This window comes from Seriola dumerili, unplaced genomic scaffold (assembly GCF_002260705.1).
Source record: "Seriola dumerili isolate Sdu_G_001 unplaced genomic scaffold, Sdu_1.0 BDQW01000192.1, whole genome shotgun sequence".
Lineage (NCBI taxonomy): Eukaryota > Metazoa > Chordata > Actinopteri > Carangiformes > Carangidae > Seriola > Seriola dumerili.
Window position 1 is genome coordinate 1158860 of NW_019174447.1, and position 18463 is coordinate 1177322.

The window sequence follows — 18463 nt, forward strand, 5'->3', positions numbered from 1 at the left end:
GTTAAAGGTTCCCTGTGGAGTTTTCTGACATGCAGCTGACAGCGCAGGTAACACACTGAAACATGCAGCACTGTGCCAACAAAGGCAGAGAAGAAGAAGACTTCAGGCAGGTGCACATGGATAGAACTTTAAAAAATGCTTCATGAGGAAGTACTTTACACTTTTACTGGACCTCAAGGATTCAAACAGAGATTTGGTGAGTAATACTGAACTCCACAGGGTACCTTTAACTTACTTATACTTCTTTAGCTGTCAGCTGAGCATGCTTTATCATATAATCATTAACAATCTGACTGTTGTAAAATTCAAACCCTGCCACATGAGTAGTTGTTGTCGTCTTTCTCATGTCACAGGAGAAACAGCACAGATGTAACTAATACAATGAATGACGGCTGAATTCCATTAAGCTGCTTCAGTTCACCGTCGCACAGTCAGGCCTTATCAGTGAGACCTGTGCTTCTACTGCACATCTCTAACATACATAAAGATGAGTCATAAAACTGCAAACAGACAAAGCACACACATGTAAGAGCAGTGAGTCATTAAGATAAACTACAGCAGAAAGATCATCTCGAGATGGAGAAAGTCTCCAGCACCCCTGGACCGGACTGAACCAGACCCAAACCCGACCTGACACCTGAAGCTATATTTGTTGTTTGAAAACAGATGACTGACATAAAGAGAGAAATTTCTCTATAAATTGCATCTGAAATAAACCAAATTTGAATCTGACCCACAGTCAAAGCTTGACACAACAACATGGCTGGGAGAACCAGGTTTTGGGTTGGGTATCAGAACTTCACAGACCACATGCAGATCAAGTAGCTGATTACCTTAAATACTGATGATTACTGCACAAACTGTCTATAATGATGTTGTTTTCTTATAGCTTGGTAGCACATGTTCCATGGTTCAGTTCTGGTCTGCAGCTGGAGGGTTGAGTACTGAGGAAACTGGACTCCACATTACACTTATATATACTGAGAGGTGTTTAAAATATCTATCATGAAGCAAGACCAAGGCACAGACAGTCAGACTTGAATCCAGCTCCAGCTGCTCAGTCACCAGTACAGAACTGGGAACCACTGGGAATGGAAGATGTAGAACACACAGCTTTTTCTTGGATAAAAAAATATCTTTGGAATATTTGAATAACAAACGTAACTGAAGAAATGAATTAACTAATGACGGCAGGCAGAAAACATGTAGCCTGTGCACATGATAAAACACAAGTCCAACCATTACAGAACATACTGAAGTGAAAACTGTCAGTGCTGGGTAATACAGTCTAACACACTCACACTGATGTGGATAAATGTGAAAATGCAGGGTCTCTTTTATCCTCCACACATCCTCTGCTGCCATCTCGCAGCAGCTGCTGCAGTTCTCTGTCCCGAGCCTCAACACTCCAGGGGCCAGATGCATAAAACTCTTGTGTAGATTCATGACTAAAACCATGTGTACGCACAAAACCAGAAAATATTCATGCACATTCTCCTCATCAGAATTAGAAAGCCGTGTCTAAACATGATTCTACTTCATCAGTCTCACTCATTGACAAATTGGGCCTCATTTCCACTCTCACAATTAGCCATAAATGGATGAAGACTCTCCCTTAATCCATCAGTTTATATAAAAACACTGTCTCCACCACAAGTGATCAGACAGAGAAGAAAGACGATGGTGAAACTGAGGCTCTTACAGATGGGAGGTAAAAACCTGCACCAGTTTACTTTAGTACAATCACTCTAATGTAAAGTCCTGTTTCACTCTGAACTTCGTTCATTGGGACCAGACAGTCTTAATGAGGCTCCAGAGGCTCCAACACTGTGATCAGTAAATATTCATATAGTATCAGACAGTTACAGGATGACTCACAATAAATAATAAGGACATTAAACAACGCCGAAGAAAACATTGAGCACAAACAATTATTTCTGTTTATGAATTGTAAAATTGTTATTACTGTGGAAACGGAAAAACTTGTACTGATAACGACTGCCAGCTCCGTGAAGTTGGTTATGTGTTCACACGGTCAAAGGAACGTGTGAGGTGACACATTCTGTGTTTATGAAGACCAATTTATTTTATGAGTGGGAAATGGTGTCTGCATCATTTATGCATCTGGCCCCAGCTCTTCACAGTGCACAGCTGGGTGTGGTCACAGCTACAACACACCACGTCAGGACGTCAGATGTGTCATCTGTGACACTCAGCGTAGGACGTGCCTGTGGTGCTGGTAGTGAGAGCTCAGGGCACAGGGGCCGGTCTAACTCTGACTCTGACACACAGCTCTGTTGTCAGCGTGTTTGACAGACTGGATCACGGGGGATCAGAGAAACCTGATTTCTCCTGGAGAACACCTATCATCTCTCTCAGGTTTTCTGACCTTTTGAAACACGACACTGACTGATGTGTCTTCATATTCAGTCCAAAGTCTCACTAAGGCCTCAATCATAGTGGACAAGCTGTTGTTATTACACGTCTTTCTAGTCTGATTGGCGGAGCGAAGTATGAGCAGCTGGAAGTCCTTGTAGCAGACGTCCGCACAGAGCCTCTCCTACACCCTCTTATGAGGACAGTTAGGTTACGTGGACCCTCATGTGCTCACAGATGTGGAAAGTTTAACACTATGTTAAATCTGAAACTAACACAAAGTGTCCTGCAGAGGTCTAAAGAAGTTCAGATCACCGAGCCTGAAACTTGGTTACTGATCTGCTGCATGTATACATGGATTTACAGTAACCCGGTGACTACACTGGTTTTAATACAGCTACTCTTTACAGGAGTTAGAGGATAATCACTTGCATCATGTCTCTGTTATTTTGGCACTTTCACTGTGGACTACAAGCTTAAAAAAAAAAACATATGTGGGCCAAAAAACAGCATCAGTGTCCTCCAAAAACCCCCTAGATTCTAATCGTTTAGTTTACCTTCCCTACAGTTACATCTTTTGCCATTAACTCCACTTTCTCATAAAAAGCAACTTAAACCAAACCTGCACATCGCCCACAGCGGGTGAGACGACTCGGCTCTCACAGGGTCAAACAGTCTGAATGAACAGGGCAGCAGTGGACACAGCAGCGGGAGGAGCTCCATTCACCTGCTTCACATGGCTAACTGCTTTAGCTGTTGTTAAACAAATTCGACATCACGATGAGTTTTTCTCCTTAAACCCACGTGACCTCATCAGGAAACGCTGCCAGACGTTTGTTAACACCTGTGTGAAGTATGCCGACACACAGATACTCCACCCATGTGGCGGTGAACATGAGTGTTAACCTGCAGCCGCAGTGGCCTCAGGTGATAGGGTCTGGGCTGTCCACATACTTTTGACACCACTGATGTTTATGTTGTGCTGCCTGCTCCCCCCCCCCCCCCCCCCCCCCCCCCTCCCCTGCACTACATGTCACCATCCTTCCAGAAAACACATACCAGCACACATTCAAAAATATATTCATATTTGCTGCACTTCCTGTGTAAAACTCAGACAGTTAAAAACGATCGACTAGTTGGTCCCATAATGAAAAAAAAACAACAAAAAAAACAAAATCATTTCTCCACCTCATGTTTGATGTGGTAAAAATAGCTCGCTCTGATTGGACGATGGACAGATCAGAGGTGGCTCTCTGATTCACATTTGTCAGCAGTCCCGTTCTCCAGGGGCCAGGGGGTCAGTCCCAGTTCACTGAAGTCCATGTTGCTCTCGTTGAGCCGTCGTACGCGGTAGGTCTCGTAGTGGATGTTGTGTGTCACGTCTTTCAGGTCCTGCAGGTGAGACCTGAGTAAACACACAAACACAAACATTCACCACTTCATATTCATTATCCTCTGAATCACCCCCGTATGCACTACATCAGAGTTCCTGGAGATTTTTCATTCGTTTTTATTCTTATTTCGTTTTGACTTTTTGTTTTCAATTTCAGTTTAGTTTTAATTAGTTCTTAAAGCAGTTTTGTTTGTTTAGTTTAGTTTTCATTCTATGAAAATACTCACTTTTAGTTTAGTTTTTATTAGTTTCAGTGTTGGTTTTAGTTTTTTTGTAATGTGTGGGATTTGTCAGAGAAAGTATAAAAACTCAACAAAACATCACACCATTTTAAAAATGTGTTCACTGAGGACAGATGAACAACCATCTACAAAAGACAACTATAACCAGAGGTGGAAAGTAATGAAATACATTTACTCACGTTACTGTATTGAATACTTTTTTTGTGTATTTTGTATTTTTTAAGTACAATTTAAAATCGGTATTTTGTATTTTACTAGAGTATGTTTTGACGCAAGTATTGTACTTAGTTACTTTATAAATCCTATCCGTTACTGAGTAAAAATAACAATTCAACCTACAGGGGAAAGATACGCGCCAGAACCATAGACAGTAAAACAATGGCCAGAACCAACAGTGACAAATGATGAGGGTGAGAGAGAAAACGTGAGAGTAAGCATGTTTAATGTTGTACCACTAAATGGATGAGCTCAACTAACTTTAAGCTGCTACTTAAACTGAACAAGAAGTTCAGTTGTTGTGAAGTTGTTGTTATTGCACTTACATTTGTTACACTTGTTCTTTAATTAAAAACAAAATAGTTTTAGATTTCTGACCCCTTGTCCTATTTTTCCTACCCTCACACCCCACACAAAGAAAGTAACTAAGTAACTTTTACTTAAAGTACATTTCAAATGAACTACTTTTTACTTTTACTTGAGTACATTTTCAGATGAGTACTTTTACTTCTACTTGAGTAATGTTTCATCAAAGGTATTGGTACTTTTACATGAGTACAATATTTTTGTACTTTTTCCACCTCTGACTATAACAGACGTGCTAGTCAGTGCGTTTGTGTCAATAACCAGAAACATTCAACAACAGGACATGAAATGTAGATCTGTGCACAACCATGTGACCCGGCGACACCAGACGCAGCCTTTCTATCCTTTTAGTTTTTTTTTTAGTTTTGTAAACACACAATACAGTTTCAGTTAGTTTTTCATAAAGCCTTGTATTTATTTTATTTATTAGTTTTTTCACACCTAGTTAGTTTAACTAAACAATGATGACCTGTGGACCAGATTAGCTGTAGGTCCTTTGCTATTAGGGGCCAAAAATGCATACATTTTTTTTTTTTTAACACTTTTTGTCAAAAGGTCATTTTGAAAGAAAGTATTAACACAAAAGATTTATTACAACTTGAATAAAACATGATTCATCTGATGATTCACACAGGAGACATTTCAGACGTGCATCTCATGCACGTCTGACAGAACAACAGCATTTCACCCGTGCACCTTAACAGCACCTGAACTGTACTGTTACGCTTCACATTTGTTTTACTCCATTACTCCTGCCTAACTACAACAGCCTATACTCAGTACTGTCCCTGAACGCATCCTGCACAAACAGAGGACTGAGGTTTAATGCAATCCTGATGTCCCCACGCTGGACACCCTGCACAGCTCAACTATGGCTGGATTCTGTCCATGAAAATCATAAACAGTGACGGAAACAAGACACAACCATGCTGGAGCCCAACGGGGACCACACCCCTGCAGTACACTCCACAAGACACCCTGATAAACAGTCGTCATCTCCAGTTAGCCCTGAGGGAGGTAAAGCCCAGCTTAGACAAGAAAATAACTAATGATCCGGTATAAAAGGTATTTCTAATACCGCAGTCGTACAGTGAGTCTCTCCATTAACAATGCTGCACTTGGTTGCTTCTCTCTCTCTTAGGCGTGAGAGAGAAGCCCAAACCTTGGATCCAACTCTCACACTTTAGGTGTGTCCGGGAGTGGTTTTCTTGTGTGTGTGTATGTGTGTGTGCGTGCGTGCGTGCGTGCGTGTGATTCTAGTGGGAACACAATGACATGCCAGACAAGAGTCATTACAGTGGGTGCACTTCAGAGCCACCTCTGCACTGATCAGCTCTTTACAGTATGAGGTGTATAGTTAGTCTGGCAGCCATAAAGTAGCCTGAGCTTGGGTCATGTGACCACCTGCTGCCTGTCACATGACCCTCATCTTGGTCCTCACACATGACTCATATCCCACCACCTGTATGAAGAATCAAGTGCAGCAGCTCTGTGACACTCACCTGATGAGCAGATCTCTCAGGTTGGCAAACTCACAGTGTGCCACGTTTTCAACTGTGGAGAGAAAAACAGATTCATTACTCATTACAATGATGATACTGACATACAGAGCATTCAGAGAGTCTGTGTGTTGTATTTAATATCAGAGTCACAGCGATTTCTCTTTGTTTGTAGTGAGTTTGTATCAACATGTTTCAACATGTTTTCCTCTTCTCTGTGTTTTATTTGACGTGTTGATCCATGAGAAGATATATTTGTGGTTTTAAGAACCAAAAACCATCTCAATGTAGTTTTACATCTCCTCTCTCAGGCTTCTCTCTGGAGCTCTAGTAACAACAGGTCAGTGAGCCAATCAGAAGAGAGGAGGCTCTGAGCCTCTCTTCTGATTGGCTGACTGTTTTCTGAGTGATCTAATAAAAATATAGCAGATTTCAGGTAAACACTCAGAGAAACCAAATCCTGCAAGGTGGGATGGTGGGTCCAGGTGGGCGGGGCTTGGGGCATGGCTGAGAGCGGTGACATCACAAAGTTCCAGAAGTCCCGATGACTCGTTTTAAGGCTCAGTTTCTGAATACAGGCTGTGTGCATTTCTCTGTGGACTGAGCGCTTTGATATTTTCGCAGTATTAGAGAACCTAGACCTTCCCCCTACAGGGGAAATAATATATTAGCTCATCACACATCATCTGTGCTCTGAGGGACTGACACAGGTAGAAATGCCATCACTTGTTTGGAAGCATCGTTGCCACTGAAGCAGGAAATGACATCACTGCTGCGGGTACAGAGACCGCAGTGGTGGGTCTCGTCCCTGTGGCTGTGGAGAAGTTAGTGAAGCCTCTGAGATCACAGTGGTGAACTGTATCAGGTAAATGTTAACCAGGAGAGTATGATGTTACACTGAGGTCTTACCTTCAATGATTCCCCACTTTGTTTTACGGCCCAGCACCTTGTTTCCATTCACCTGGTGCTCCTTGTCGGTCCCCACCACAGCGAAGGGAATGCTCTCCTGAACACACAGAGTGAGTCTCAGTCAGGTTTATATGAAGATGAGACATCTGCAGTGTCTCCAGTCTCTGCACAGTCAAGACAATTAGCTCACATAACAGCTGCATATCATAACAAACAGTTTCTTTATTCAGCTGTTAGAACGGGAATTATCAGCCACCTTGAACCCCACCTCCCACTCAGACTCCCACCTCCCCCTTTGCATTGTGCTCATCCTGTTGCCACCAAGTACAGTGGACACAAAGACATATATACATAGATGGTCGTTTCAGCCCGTTGCTGCGATGCGTCAACGCCGCCGCCATATTGGACCGGGCGAGACTACCCTGTATACAAATAGGGATAAACGGAGGAGCTGCGGTTTTTAAAAAGCTCTATAATGTTTATATTTCTCAGAATGGTGATAGTTTAGGCTGTAATCACTGCTTTCCATCAGGAGGAGTGTGTATCAGTGTTAGGTTTACATGAACTGAATTACTGACAACATGATTGATCCCAGAGGGGAAAATTCAAGTGTTAAAGCAGGATGACATATTTACATGACAGGCTATGCTAGAAAAAAAAAAAGTAAACAAAATGTACAGTGTGCTAACATAAAGTGAGATGTAGAAGTATATAACAGTCTCATACAGCAGTATATCGTATTATTATTATTAATATCCTAAGTACTACGAGGTGTAACGTGAATATATTACAACATTATAGCAGCAGCATAATATTTGAGTAGTAAAAATAAATAGTTAATGTAATATAAATAGTAGTTTAATTTAGTAAATACGTTGATACACACTCCTCCTTATTGAAAACAGTGATTACAGACTAAACTATCTCCATTCTAAGTAACTGGAGACCAAACTTTTATTTATACTCCACGTAGATCATAAACCCTCGAATATAAAACGACTCATTGAAATCGAGAAATATAAACATTCTTTTTTTTTTGGTGCTTTTTATCCAGACAAGCTGCAGCTCCTCTGTTTATTACTATTTGTTTACGGACCAGTCTTACCCAGTCCAATATGGCGCCGACGTTGACGTACGATCCAGCGGCCAATGCGGCATCTATGTATATATGTCCATGCGGTGGACTCAGCAGGCTGGGGTTACAACATGAGCGCAACATAAACTAAAATAAATATATTGAAACCAGACCCAGTGTCCCTCTACATGATGAGGCAGGGAACTGTGATGAGCAGTGTGACCTTTAACAAACAAATACCATCCTACAGTAAAACACGAATAACAAACAACTACAACAGAAAGAAAAACAACCCCGGTGCGATTGTGTCAGCCGTCACTTGCAGACATTACCCTGATCCTCTCGTTGAGTACGTGCTCCTCTGGATCCTCGTCGTACTCTTTCTGGGGGTAAACTTGAATCCCATTGGCTGCCAAGTCTTGTCTTATCTGTCAAAAGGTCAAAGGTTAAACACAGGTCAGACGGGGTCAGGTCAGGTTTACACTGACAGCTACGGGCCGGTGTATCGGTGCTGGTGCACAGGCGGAGCAGAGGGGACGCCAGGAGGGAGGGTCATCAGATGAAGCAGCACAAAAAGAGATGTTGGAGTTTCGGTGGAAAAACTGGAGCAGCATCAATCTGCTGCCAGCCTCATTATTCTGTCAAATTCTTTAAGCAAATGTGCAGCGTCATTTAACTCACTCCAGCCAGTGAATGTGTTTCAAAATATAATGTGTGATGCGTTTAAAGCAAGAACTTAAATAAATTAACATGACTGACAGTATCTACCATGAAAAGTTTCTAATCCTTTCTTCATTAAATCCCTGCAGCACCTGAAGGCAGCAGGACACACGTGGACACATCTTTTATAGCAACAGTAGCATTTCATGTGTTATTCTTCAAACGCATTAAGGTGTTTTCACATTTTAAGATATGATGTGACCATTTATGACATGAGAGATCTTGTGATTGGCTCAGCTGTTTCAGAGTGATGAGACCTGTGATGTGATTGGTTGAGAGGGAATTTATAAATCACCACATCCTCAGATGATACTCATCCTTCACTCCGCCCTTTTGCTCTTTGTGCTGCTGCATCTGTCTCTCTCTCAAACTTTTTCAGACCAAGGACCACTTAACCACTAAAATGAAACTCACGCACCACCTAACTCCTCCAACATCCCCAAAAGCAATAGGGCTACTACTTCAATAGTATTAGCATAGCCACCTGGGACAGGTTAGTTTGCTAGGACGGTGGGAACAGACAGGATATGCGAGGATAGACAGTAGTAGAGAACGGCATGCTGCAAAGTGTACGGCCCATGTGGCAAGTGCCCTAACTACTCGGCTGTCGGGCCACTTGGCCTTTTGATCAGCGTTTTAATTATGAACAACCCCTGCGCCTCACACACTGCACGACAACATGTGGTGCAATTTACATAGAGTCAAAACTGTCACACACGCACGATCTGCGGCGGGATGTCATCAAACGCACTACGAGTCTCAGTCGTGGTGAGGTGAGATGTCGGAGGTTTCATTTGATTTTCTTTTAATTGATCCGGTCTCAACGCACCGGTCCATGATCTTGTCTGTTGTCAGCGTTTGATAGTTAACAGGTAACTGGTGACATTTAGCATCAATCCCAGGGCAGGCTAACTGTTAGCTTCATCCACGTTTTCCTGTCAAACGTCACGCTGATCGTTGTTGATGTAATTCATAAAGTATAAACTGTAAACTGGTTACAGTGAAGTCCAATAGCACTGTTAAAACAGCCAATTCAAATAATGTTTGAATCTACATGTGAGTTGATTTAATATTGAAGACAACGCATTAAAACTACTCACTACTATAGGCTTTGTGGTCACTCAGACAGTTTGAGAAACACTTCATTTAAAACATGATATTTGAACAAATTTACTGGCGGACCACCAGGGGTCACTTGAGGACCACTGGTGGTTTGATGCTTCCAGAAAGGCTGCTCTACATGAAGGTCAACATGAGGGCTGAACACATGCATGTTGTCAGATTTATTTTGTTCATGTTCCACAGTTAGAACATCAGAAAGTGAGAGAAAACAAGCTTCAGTCGTGAGTGTGTGTGTGTGTGTTTGTGTGTGTGTGTGTGTGTGTGTGTGTGTGTTCCCTCACCCTCTCCTTGAACTCCTGTCTCTCCTCGATGGTCAACGTGTCGGCTTTGGCGATGACGGGTACGATGCTCACGATCTTCCCCAGCCTCTTCATGAACTCCACGTCGATGGGACGTAACCTGGAAAACAGACAGGTCCCCGGTCAGCTGTCATGAAATACTTGACTGAGACTATAGAGCACAGCAGAGTGTCACGCTGCTCCCTGACCTGTGTCCTGTGGCAGGGAGGAAGTAGATGCAGCAGTGGACTCTGCTGTCAGGTATTCTCCTCTTACGGTTCACGTGCAGCTCCTCCCTCAGGTACTTCTCATACTGCTCATTGACGTACTTCACTATGGGCTCCCAGCTGAGGAGAGAGAAGAGGAGAGGTTATCCTTTCTTACTGTCAGATCCCATGAAAAGACCAAACCAAGTGGAGCTACAGCAGCAGCTACAGCAGCAGCTACAGCAGCAGCTACAGCTAGGTGGGGACTGAACTCTGAAGCTTCTGTTCATGAGACCGCAGCGCTCACCCACAAAGACTTCACAACTCTCAGAGGGAAGCCATCTCAAGAGGGATCGAAACCAGGAATGAAACCACGATCAGGAGAACAGGGTTAACCATCGAGCTGATGAGGTTTTTCACTTTTAGAGAACACAATCACATTTCCTTGAGGAGAAAATGTGAACTTGGGCCAATATTTAAGCTGAGCATGGGGATATATTGCTTCTTAGATAGAGTTTAAAATGTGTGAGTTCAGGGTCATGAAGGAAGTACACTGATGTGGTTCTAATGGAGCGCTGTGGCTCAGAGGATCTAGATACACAAACCTGTCAGTATGAAACATGAATAGTTGCTTTCAGTCTTTTCGTAGAATTTGCTGACAGTAAGAAGAATATAGAAAATCACTAAACCTAGGTTCTAAAATCAATCTCTTCAACTTTGCAACATTTAAATTCCAATCCAGATCCTGGTCAATCTCTTTGTTTCCACTGACACCATATATGTCAGGAACTGAACTGTGGGTAAATGTGAATAAAAGGATATTTCACTTTCATATAGTGATCACCATACAGAGCAGTCAGACGGTAGGTGTTTGAGATGTTTACATCCATGAGGACACAGAGGACAGAGCAGGACAATCATCCTTAACATCCAGAGAAGACAGTCCAGATGGTCGTACAGTTATTTAGTTATACAGTTATTCACAATGATATTATCCAGTTCTGGAGATCACCATCTCCTCCTCTCATCTGTCCTCTCTCGTCTCCTCTCATCTATCCTCTCTCATCTCCTCTCATCTGTCCTCTCTCATCTCCTCTCATCTGTCCTCTCTCGTCTCCTCTCATCTGTCCTCTCTCGTCTCCTCTCATCTGTCCTCTCTCGTCTCCTCTCATCTGTCCTCTGTCGTCTCCTCTCATCTGTCCTCTCTCGTCTCCTCTCATCTGTCCTCTATCGTCTCCTCTCGTCTCCTCTCATCTGTCCTCTCTCGTCTCCTCTCATCTGTCCTCTTTCGTCTCCTCTCATCTGTCCTCTCTCGTCTCCTCTCATCTGTCCTCTGTCGTCTCCTCTCATCTATCCTCTCTCATCTCCTCTCATCTGTCCTCTCTCGTCTCCTCTCATCTGTCCTCTCTTGTCTCCACCTTCCTGCCACTTACCAGTTTTCATTGTTGATCTGGTCTCCAAATCCTGGAGTGTCGATCACTGTCAGCTTCATTTTCACCCCCTTCTCTTCAATCACTACACAGAGAAAGACAGAGGTGGGGGGGGGGGTTTACAATCAATCCATCAAATCAACATGCTGAGGTGTCAAATCTGCAGCCAGTGAGCAACCAGGGGAGAAAATCACAATTCAAATCACTTCTAATTCAGTACGCAGCAAAATGTGTTTGTCTTCTTATTTGTGTATTTTATACTTGTTATATTTGTATTTGTGACTTTTTGTTTTATGGAGTTCAGATGTAAATTTGCATTTTTGCTACAATCGGTCTTGTTTACATTGTGTATCTCGTACTGATGTTCACTAACTTGCAAGGATGTATTATGATACACCCGTGTGCACTTGTTATTCAACGTTTTTAACTTCGAAAGTCACAAGACATTGAACAACAAGTGCGTCCCAGCCAGGTTCATCACTTTTTAGTGTCCCCCTGGAAACACTTCCCTTGTGCTGTGAGTATTTGCAGCTCACGTGTTGTCAAACTGATGAAGATCTTTTCTGAAGTTGTTGGTGTTTTGTCTGTTTACATGTGTTTTCTAAAGTTGCAGTGCGTTGAGCTTTCAGGGCCACCGTAGTTCCCAGGTAAAGGAAAAGAATAAATCACAGCAGAGACACTACACACACTGCTGTCGAAGAAAGCTGGTGCAAACTGTCTCACACCAGTCACACAACATTGTTGAGCGGGTGATGTGAACCGAGGGGAGTTTCAGTTTGGTAATACATACACTGTCATGGTTTCCACCTGTGTGTGTCTGTGTTGGGTTCAGGGGCTGAGGGCTCAGGACCGGACGGACGGGAGTGTGTTGGTGAGACGATGAGATCGCAGTGACACCTTCACCGAGTCGGGTGGGTGTACAGCGTGCTCTCACGTGTGTGTGGCCACGTGAGTGAGGAAAGTAAAGGCTGTCATTTGAGACCACTGCCATTGTTGAGTAAGCCCACAAGAATCCCCTCTGAGCGGAAGCATGACAGCAAACATCTGGAACCTGGTTATTAAGGTTTTCACTAACCTGCAATAAAGTCCCTGTGTGTGGGAGCCTACACCAGTCAGCCAGTCAACACAACACAACAGCACAGTAACTGGTTTCTCTGGTTCACACACACACCTCCAACCAGAGGACAAGATCTAACTAGAAGAACACACACCTGACTGCTGAAGCCTGGTTAGTCTGAATCTAACTGAGTCTGTGCTGAATATAATAACAGCATATAACAGGAGGACAGTGTCTCCATCCACAGGCCACAGGGGTCACAGAGGTCACTGATGGTCTGATGAGGATGATAATGATGTCACAGTCGCCTGATCTCAGTCCAGCTGAACTATGGTAGATGTTGGAGCGACGTGTTAGACAGCGCTTTCCACCACCATCATCAAAACACCACATGAGGCAATATGATTATGAAAAATGTAGTTCATCTTCCAGTAGAGTTCAGAGACATGGAGCAGTGAAGCTGTTCTGGATCAACAACTGACTGAGACACTGTATGATGGTGTGTATATATATATATATATATTTATATACAGTATATATATATATATAAAGTATATAGTGTGACACACTTTTATGTCCGCTTGGCTTTTATTTTGACTTTTTTACACTTCCTCTTCCTGTCTGTCCACTGCTCTACTGTTTCTACCAAATGAGAAAATAAAAAATTAATTGGCAAAAACCAAAGTTGAATGATTTTGGTTTGATTTGATTTTCTGGATTTTTTTTGGAAACAAAAGTGATCAGACCACGTGATTTAGTTTTTTCTTTTTGGTTTAGAATTAAAACTCAAATACGGTAAAACCATCTGAATTCGGTTTTTGGTTTCAACCAAAAAGCCATATGATAAAAGCCAAAAACAGACCATGTTTTTTACTTGGTTTTGAAACAATTGACAAATTTCCTTTTTTTTTTGGTTTTTAAATTACAAATGAATTACGGATTATCCCATGATACCCAGACTCTCTCTCTCTCACACACACAGACACACGCACTTTGTAATGGGCTTTACAGTTGTGTAACTGCTTTTGGTTTCCTAGGATTTATTGGCATTGAGGAGTTAGCATGTCGTAGACTCCAGGTATGAAGCTTCGGGGAAGTTTCCACCAGGAGAAGAAGTTTTTTTTTTTTTTTACAGAAACAAGAGCTCGGCGGCCCGAGGCCATGAGACCGAACATCTCTCAGCGTGACCCTGAGGCCGTGGTGGGACACGTAAAAACTCTGTGTGCAGGTCTGAGTCAGAGGTGTGAATCTTTACCAACGAATGACACAGGACCACATACTGTACAAAACACAGCAGAGTGACCTGACGGTGTTCCACCTGTGATGAAGGGCTAAATGTCAGCGCTGCTTCACGTAGGATTTAAAGAGAAAAACAGAATCAGATCCAGTTTCATTCTGACTCTGTCATGTGGAGGCGAGCCTCACTTCCTCATCACACCGCCTGGACTTCATGGACACGCTCCTGACCTGAAGTTACTCTGTCCACACAGCACCGTCAACATCTTCACCTCCTCCAAGGAGCTTCTGTTTTCACATGTCTGTTTGTTGGTTGGTTGGTTTGTCAGGAGGATTATGGAAAAATATGGAAGTAGATTTGTTTCAATATTATTTGCGTGAGCAGATGATGCAGAATCTGTAAAAAATAAAACACCTTCCACAAATACAAAAAAATACATTTGTGAACTCACAAAAATATCTTGCAAATATAAAAGGGATCTGCAAATACACCAACTAATTCTACGAATAAAAAACATACCTGTGAAACACTCAGTTCATTTACAAATAAATGAAAAGCATTTGTGAATATCTTCTTAACACTTACAACTTTCAATCAGGTATTTGTGAATCGATTTTCTGTTTGTGTAGTTTGTGAAGTGAAAAAGCATTTGTGGATCTCAGTTCCACGCTTGTGGATTTGCATTTTACACACACACACACACACACACACACTCACACACACACACAGAGTTTCGAAACAAACTGTCTGCCGGCCTGGACGAAAATCGACTTCTGTCACTCGGCAACTTTCAGAAATCGTGATGCTGACGCCTGCTGTAGATCCCGCAGTCTTCTATGAGCTGTTTTTTCCCCCCCAAATAATCGGTGACAAGCAATGTGCTCTACGTAAACGGTTGTATGATATGAAGTGACAGGACCTGGTTCTGAGACGAGACATTTTTGTTGACATTTAAGTCCATTTCTCAGGAAATGACGTTTGGATCCTGATGTTATAAAAATCAGACATATTGATGGAGTCGAGATCTATGAGTTTGTACAGTTTGGTGCAGCGTGTCTGGGATTGTTCGGCCTACATACGAGTACATGGACTGCACTTGTATAGAGCTTTTCTAGTCTTATCAACCGCTCACACACAGTGCTTTACACAACAAACCGCACGCACCCATTCACGCTCGCAGACACATTCACACACCAGCATCGCATCAGACACAGTCTGGGACAGTCAGGATCTCTCCACAAGACAAAGGCTTCAATACACAGACAGGAAGAGCTGGGAATCAATCCGTCGGTGACGACGGCGCCGCCCCCGCACACATGACAAGCTCATCACAACAGCCTCCATCATCCTCTAACAGTACCAGTTTGTGTTAACCTCTCACAAAATGACCAAATAAACAATCCCTCCTGTCACTCTCTCTAATCCTGCCGAGAGTCCAGAGAACGCAGAGAATGATGGGACGAAAACCTGCAGTCTGCTTCTGAATCATGACCATATTTAGTCTTTTAGCAGTGAAGCTGTCAGCTCAGCCCGACCGATACGTCTACACCAGACCAGAGGTTTTCATGTTTCTGTGTTTTAAAGTTTAAATGTGACACGAATTTAAACAGTAGACAACCTGAGAAAGAGAGAGAGAGGAAGAGGAGAGAAAGAGAAGACGGAGAGAGAGAGAGAAGATAGAGATGAAGAGACTATGTTGATGCATTGGCGAGAGAGAGCTGATGGCTGCGCATCCAGGGCACTGGACCGCACCGAGTCGATCCACCACTGAGTCTTCTATTTTTCTAGGCGTCTAACCTGAGAGAGAGAGAGAGAGCGATGGAGAGTTGGAGGAACCCATAAAGAAGAGCATTCCTCTGACAAAGAGAGAGAGTGTGTGTGTGTTTTGCTTCCAAGGAAAACCTCAGGCCAAAAACATGAAGTGTCATTTATCTTCTGAAGTTCCTCCACACACAAACACACACACACACGCACACACACACACACACACACACACACACACACACGCACACGCACACCCCTCCAGTTCTTGCTGGTGTTGACAGTTTTCATGTGTGACTCTCACCACCTTCATAAATTGAATTCCTCCACCCACTGACAAACAGTCACAGTGTGTCTACCTGCAGAACATCTGATGTGAGGTCACATTAAAAACTGTGTCGACTGAATGTAGCTTCAGTCAGAAAACACTGAGTCCGCTCCTGAACAATATCACTGAAATGTTACATGATTCAAACCTGTGACTTCTTTGAAAATACGGGGCTCCCTAAGTTCAATATAACAGAAGTGATCACACCTCTGATTTCTAATTAAGGCTAATGACATGAACAGGGTTATCAAAGAACCTGTGAAGACCAGAGCCTCCTCACTTCTGGTCTGCGTTGTGCCACATGGGTAGAAACTGACCTGAAGTCAGAAGCCAGTTTGTGAGACTTCATAACGAGAGCATCGTCAGGCCGCTGAACATGAACTCATAGGAGGTCCAGGTAGAGTCATACCACCAATAACAGAGGGAGCAGTGACGACACCAGGCACAGCTCACTGTTCAAACAGCCTCGCACTGAGGAACAGAAACCGGTTCACTGACTGATCAGACACAAAACCGCTGCTCTCTGCAGCTTCTACCATCTTCACAACAACAACAGTTTAGCAGGAAATGCCGACTGTACTCATGCTCATACTCAAGTTTAGCATGCTAACATTTCCTAATCTGTGTCATACAAGCGCAGCCTGTAGCTGTGTCCCAGTTTAGGGCCGCATCCCTCAGAGGCTGCAGTTGAAGATCGATTGTTTCACATCCGCGTGACTAGACTGAGACATTTGATCAGAAATGCGTCCTTATTTTCCTGGGCAAAGAAGGATCCAATGGGTGGATCCTTTGCGGTCCAACCTATCCCAAGATTCATTGTGCCAGTAATGAGAGCAAACAACACCGACAGAGAGTCTGAGGTTTACACTGTTAAATGAACTAGTTCACGTTCATTTGTTTAGTTTTCTTTTTGTGATGTCATCAAAGGACAACTCGCTATAAACGGAGGAATCTCTGTCCGTTGTCACCTGATCCACGTCAAACTTTGTGCGTGTGTTGCTGAGGACCTGAGAAATGCAGCGTCCACTCAGTGTGGAGGTTTTTGGAAGAGCGGTTCTTCAGAAACATTAAACAACAGCGACTACGTTAGGGTTGATGACGTCCCCTCATCGACGTCACTGATTACGACAACAGTGCGTAGTAAAGATGGCTGCACCTGGTCAAAGCATGGAAAACAAGCTGCAGCTACAAAAGCTCACACAGGATCTGTTGTTACAGTCTGTGAATTGTTTCTAATAAGAGATTCCACTAGAATCACCTCCTGGTGGTCCTCTGCCTCCTCCACTCAGACTGGTTTCAGGTTACATCCCTGTTTATCCAGAGTCAGAGAAAATATGAAACATTTGTGTGAATATTTGTCATAATTGCTGTGAAGTCTGGAGTAATGGCTAAAATGGTGTTTTGTGAGGAGGTCACACTGACTTTGACCTTTGACCTGACCACCAAAATCTAATCAGTTCATCCTCGATTCTTAGTGAATGTTTGTGCCAAATTTGAAGAAGTTGTCTTCATGGTGTTGCTGAGATAACGCTTCCACGAGAATGAGACGGACGTACAGACAACCTGAAAAACTGACATTACAATCCTCATGTAGACCACCGCAGTGTATCTTATATTATCTTATTGTATCATCACGTTACTGAAACTCAGTCTCATCACATCCTGTAGATCAGAACAGGAAATTCTGCCTCATTATATCCTACAGGAAACAACTGCAACTCTGAAAATACTGTCAAAAAAACATCCGTATTTAGGTAAGAGAAAATAGAAGAGAAAAGAGAAAAAAAATATGAGAAGAGTAACCAGGCTTCAACTCTGACTCCAGCCAGCAATCAGGGATGAAGCTGGGTGTGATCAGAAGCTTTGTGGCACCTGTAAACACACCTGGAGCGCACCTGTACATCACTGCAGCAGGAGGACGAGTTAAACCACTGAGGTCAGCAATAACAAGACTCTAAGGGGGTGTTGAAAACAAACAAGTTTTATACAAACGGGGGCAGAAGCTGTTGTGTGTTTCAAAACCTTTTGGTCTCAGAGGCTCCTGTACAGAAACTGTCCCTGTGAGAGCAACACAACACACCTGAGCCGTTCAGGCAACACAACGGGTTCCTGGCAGCTTAGCCAGGATTCCTGTTAATGAGACAGGAAGTGAAAGGAAAAGAGAAACTAAAGGAGGAAGTGAGATGAGACCTCTGTTCTATTCCAGCGTGTGTGTGTGTGCGTGTGTGTGTGTGTGCGTGTGCGTGTG

At 43.1% G+C, this 18463-nt stretch overlaps 1 protein-coding gene across 2 annotated transcripts in view; it reads right to left on the reverse strand.

The window, feature by feature from the left end:
• Positions 1–3417: 3417 nt before the first annotated feature.
• Positions 3418–18463, reverse strand: part of LOC111227961 (septin-9-like) — a 101094-nt gene continuing 86048 nt past the window's right edge. For both annotated transcript variants that reach the window (XM_022753714.1, XM_022753715.1), the window contains 7 exons: positions 11836–11917; positions 10406–10543; positions 10200–10317; positions 8409–8504; positions 7002–7098; positions 6096–6147; positions 3418–3781 (listed from right to left, as the gene is read on the reverse strand). In XM_022753714.1, coding sequence (XP_022609435.1) covers positions 3616–3781; positions 6096–6147; positions 7002–7098; positions 8409–8504; positions 10200–10317; positions 10406–10543; positions 11836–11917 — 749 coding nt within the window. In that variant the 3' untranslated portion in view covers positions 3418–3615. The remainder of the gene's footprint in view (positions 3782–6095; positions 6148–7001; positions 7099–8408; positions 8505–10199; positions 10318–10405; positions 10544–11835; positions 11918–18463) is intronic.